The sequence below is a fragment of the Triticum aestivum genome, chromosome 5A (genome assembly GCF_018294505.1).
Source record: "Triticum aestivum cultivar Chinese Spring chromosome 5A, IWGSC CS RefSeq v2.1, whole genome shotgun sequence".
Taxonomy (NCBI): Eukaryota; Viridiplantae; Streptophyta; class Magnoliopsida; order Poales; family Poaceae; genus Triticum; species Triticum aestivum.
Genome location: NC_057806.1, coordinates 490,301,003 through 490,305,028, shown reverse-complemented (window position 1 = coordinate 490,305,028; position 4,026 = coordinate 490,301,003). Strand labels below are relative to the sequence as shown.

General features: G+C 53.8%; 1 protein-coding gene across 1 annotated transcript; it reads right to left on the bottom strand.

The window, feature by feature from the left end:
- Window positions 1–252: 252 nt before the first annotated feature.
- LOC123107318 (quinone-oxidoreductase QR1, chloroplastic) lies at window positions 253–1,741 on the bottom strand. Its single transcript, XM_044529303.1, has 3 exons — window positions 1,582–1,741; window positions 1,273–1,503; window positions 253–1,176 (listed from the first exon to the last, which is right to left on the bottom strand). The coding sequence occupies exons 1-3, from the start codon at window positions 1,663–1,665 to the stop codon at window positions 460–462; spliced, it is 1,032 nt and encodes a 343-aa protein (XP_044385238.1). The 5' UTR covers window positions 1,666–1,741; the 3' UTR covers window positions 253–459.
- Between the last annotated feature and the right edge of the window lie 2,285 nt (window positions 1,742–4,026).

Here is a 4,026-nt window from a genome sequence, read left to right as displayed (position 1 = left end):
CTAGCCACCGCCCTGGCCATCCCTCTAAGCCCAACATCACCCATGAAAACCTCCCGCGATCCCCGCACCTCTCATCCCACCCCTAAGATAGATAATGGGGCCATTACTTCACGTCTTCACTCTAAGATAGATGGTGGGGCTAGTTTTTCTCCGGCGAGCTTCTCCTGCAAGGTCCGGCCAAGAAAGGAAGAAGAAGGAAAAAAGTGACTAACACGAGAAGGAATTCCAGGCACATGAGAAATAGCAAATCCGTAGAAACACTTCAACGTGTTGAAGATTATGAAGACTCTTTGTATGTTTAGCATTATTGGAAGATTATCAAGACGTCATTAATCACATGATGTATCGCAATGGGCTTCTTAATTTACATTCTTGGACAGATGGGAGCAGCTCTAGCTTCTTCGGCAATCGGTATCACTGCAACTATTTACTTTGAATTTACGTATTGTAGTGTCATCATCACTCTGTGTCATCGGCGACGCCCATGTCGACGACGACCTTACCGGTGGCGTGGCCGCTCATGCTCTTGGCCCAGCCCTCGTGCGCCCTGCTCAGCGGGTACCGCGAGTCGATCACCACCCGGAGCTTCCCCTGACTCACCATGCCCAGCAGCGCCTCCATGTCCTCCTTCTTGGCAGACGCGATCAGCGGCACCAGCTTCTTCCTGGAGAAGAGCGCCCAATGGAACACCGCGACGGCGACGGACGCGAGGCGCGGGGTGAGGTCCACCACCACGCCGCCGGCGTCGGCCAGCGCCGGCTCGAAGGCCGACCAGGGGAACCCCTCCCCGCAGTGCACCACCGCGTCGTGCTTCCGCCCGGACTGCCCGCGCAGCGCGGCGCCCTCCGGGGTGCCATAGTCCAGCGCCTCGTCGGCCCCCAGGCTCCGGACGAGGTCCAGGTTGCGCGCGCCGCAGGTGGCCGTGACGTGGTGGTGGCCCGCGAGGCTCGCCAGCTGCACGGCGAAGGTGCCGACGCCGCCCGAGGCCGCGGTCACCAGCACGTTCTTGGGAGGGCCGTCGCCGGCGTCGAGGCCGACCCCGGCCCTCCTGAGCGCGGCGAGCGCCGTGAACGCGGCCATCGGCAGGCAGGCGCCCTCCACCGCGGACACCTCTGGCGGCCTCAGTGCTGCCTGCGACGCCGGCACCGCCGCGTACTCGGCCAGCCCGCCGCCGCCCTGATAAACAAACACAACAATACCGCCGCACGTACGTCAGGCCACGGTAGCAAATTACACATGAAAACTGCAGCTGATGTATCAATTCTTACGTACCGGGAAGTTGACGGCGATGACCTTGTCGCCCTGGCTGAAGCCGCTCACTCCGGCGCCCAGCTCCACGACTTCGCCGGCGAGCTCGCAGACGGGGGTGAAGGGGAACTTGCCGGGCAGGAAGGGCCGCGCCTTGCCGTTCTGGAACTTCCAGTCCACCCGGTTGATGCTGGCCGCCTCCATCCTGAGCAGCAGCTCGCCTTTCTTGGGCGACGGGATCGGCACCTCCACATGCTGAAAGTGCACACGTCAATCAGTCTAAGTGGGTGTTTGTACATCCAGTCGATTCGTGCCGTGTACCGGCGTACGTACCTTGAGGCCTTCGGCTCCTCCACCGTACTTGTCGTACTGCACGGCTCTCATCGTCCTCGAAGAAGAAGGGGAGGAAGAAACCATGGCCGTGAACTTGTCCGCCGCTCGCCGGAGGATTGTAGTTGGAACTTGCAAGTGGTGTCCAATTGCCGAGACGATATGATGCGTGGAGTTGGCAATGATCGTGAGTGTCTGCGCGGATCATGTTATATATGTCGCCGCCGATCGAAGGTCGTCTGCAGCTTGATTAGTTTGACCAGATGACCGCCGCTCGATCAACGCTCGACGGCGCGGCGAACAAAGCGTATGTATGTACGTGGCCAGGCTCCGCGCCGCACGCCGGTCGCCGGTGCCGTGGTCGGGGTGCGCCAGGAGGCAGTGACAAGTCCGCGTGATAGGAGACGGCAAACGGGCCGATATGAGGATGCATCTCGGCGCTTCTACCGAAGAAAAATCAACTCCGCTGCCTGCATAACACGTGCGAAATCGCCTTAGCCACGAATACATGACAAGTCGGCGCACGTTCGTCGCGATTCTCCGAAGAACCGAACCTTCAGGATTCAGCCGTCATCCCTGTCCATGCCACCGCCCCTCTCCTCGACCCCCTTTCTCCCGATCCTCTCCCTCCCGATCCGATTTAGAGCTTTGAACCGCTGCCGGAGCTCCGTGGGGCAAAGCCCAGGCGGGGGATGACGGCGGCGGGCCTTCCTCCACCGCGGCTCTGGAATATGGTTGCGGTGGAGATCCGCGTGGGTGTTTTGGACGTGTGCATCATCCGGCGTCGGCGGCGCAGCGGTGAGGGCCCCTCTACCTGGCTCATCCAGGCGGGGCCATGGTTCCAAGCGGTGCGGCTTAGGTCATGCGGTCTTCCGACGGCAAACGTCGCCCATAGGTGTGTTGGATGATGGAGGAGGTCGATTTGGTGGTCCAGCCGGGGATGAGCGTGAATTTGCCCGCGAAAGCTTGGTTCGTCCTCAACCAGAACCGTCAAAGGCAGTGCCCGCTGGCATCATTACCTTGTTGGGAGGCGTTGCCGGGCGATTCACGTTTCCTGTGTGCCCCGATGAAAACCCTAGATTCAGGCTTTCCGGAGCGGATATGGCGAGGTTCCTACATCGTCACCCCCATGGGGGCATCATCTTTGTGTTTCACTTGGTGACTGGGTTGAGGTCTCCGTAAGTTTCTCGTGCGGTGACCAAGGTGTACCGGTGTGCCATCCATAGTATCGATGACGACGAGTCCTGACAGCAAGGTGCAGCAGGATCTCGGCCCTGGATACCGTTTGATGGGTGTGTGCAGAAGGCTGACGTGGTCCGGCATCATGGTGGCTTTGACGACAGAAGGGTCCAAGACAGGCAGCTTGGTGAGGTCATTAGATTTTTTTAGTGTGTGTGGTATGAGGTCAGGGCATATAATCAATCTTGTACTAGGTAGGACAACAATTTTCGAAGAAGGTGGCTTTAGATTGATTTACGGAAAAAAAAACTAATGCCCACACGTGTGGGCGTTTGCACATTGCCCACACACATCCATCACCACTCATTTTGCCACGTATGAACAGATGACATCAGCAAAAATCTTTTTTGGTTTTCGGCTTAAAAATGTTTTATCTCCTAATTAAAAAGCAAATTAAAAATCCGTTTTCACCATTAAATTCGTCTCAACGAGATCTTAAAAACTAGACCCCATGTTGATATGTTTCGACGAAATTTCTTTTTACCCAAAAGTTGCCATGATGTTTACACTGTAGTTGCCATAGTGCTTAAACTAAAGTTGGCATGCGGCAATTTTAGTTTTTGATGATGGCAATTTCAGTACTTTGACCATGAAAATAATTTTTGTATGAACCATGGCAATTTTAAGTGCATATATCATGGCAATTTTAGTTTATGGTGCATGGCAAGTCTAGTTTCTTAATTCTCCTGTTTTATAATATGTCAAAATTTACTTTTAAATGTAGAAGAAAATAGCTGAAACATATCATGGCAACTTTAGTGCAAACACCATGGCAATTAATGTGCAATAGACATGGCAATTTTAAACCCCAAAAATATCGTCGAAACATATTGATATGAGATCTAGTTTCGAAGATCTCGTCGTGAAGGGTTTAATGGTGAAAACGGATCTTCAATCGAATTTTTTATTTAAGAGATAAAACATTTTAAAAACTGAAAATCCAAAAAAAATCCACATGCATGTATGCGGTGACGTGGCGTAGTCTGTGTGTTATAAGGCGTGTGGGCGGGTTTCACTCCCATCACACGTGTGGGCGTTAGTATTGTCCTTGATTTATACGTTTACTATTTTATAAGACCTTGTTGAATATTACTATTAAGTTGACTGTGTGCATAGCTCGATGTAAAGATCAGGGTAATCATTCTTTTCAAAAAAGAAAAAAAAACTCCCATGCAAGCTCCGTGCATCCCTACCAACGTGACGCCGCCC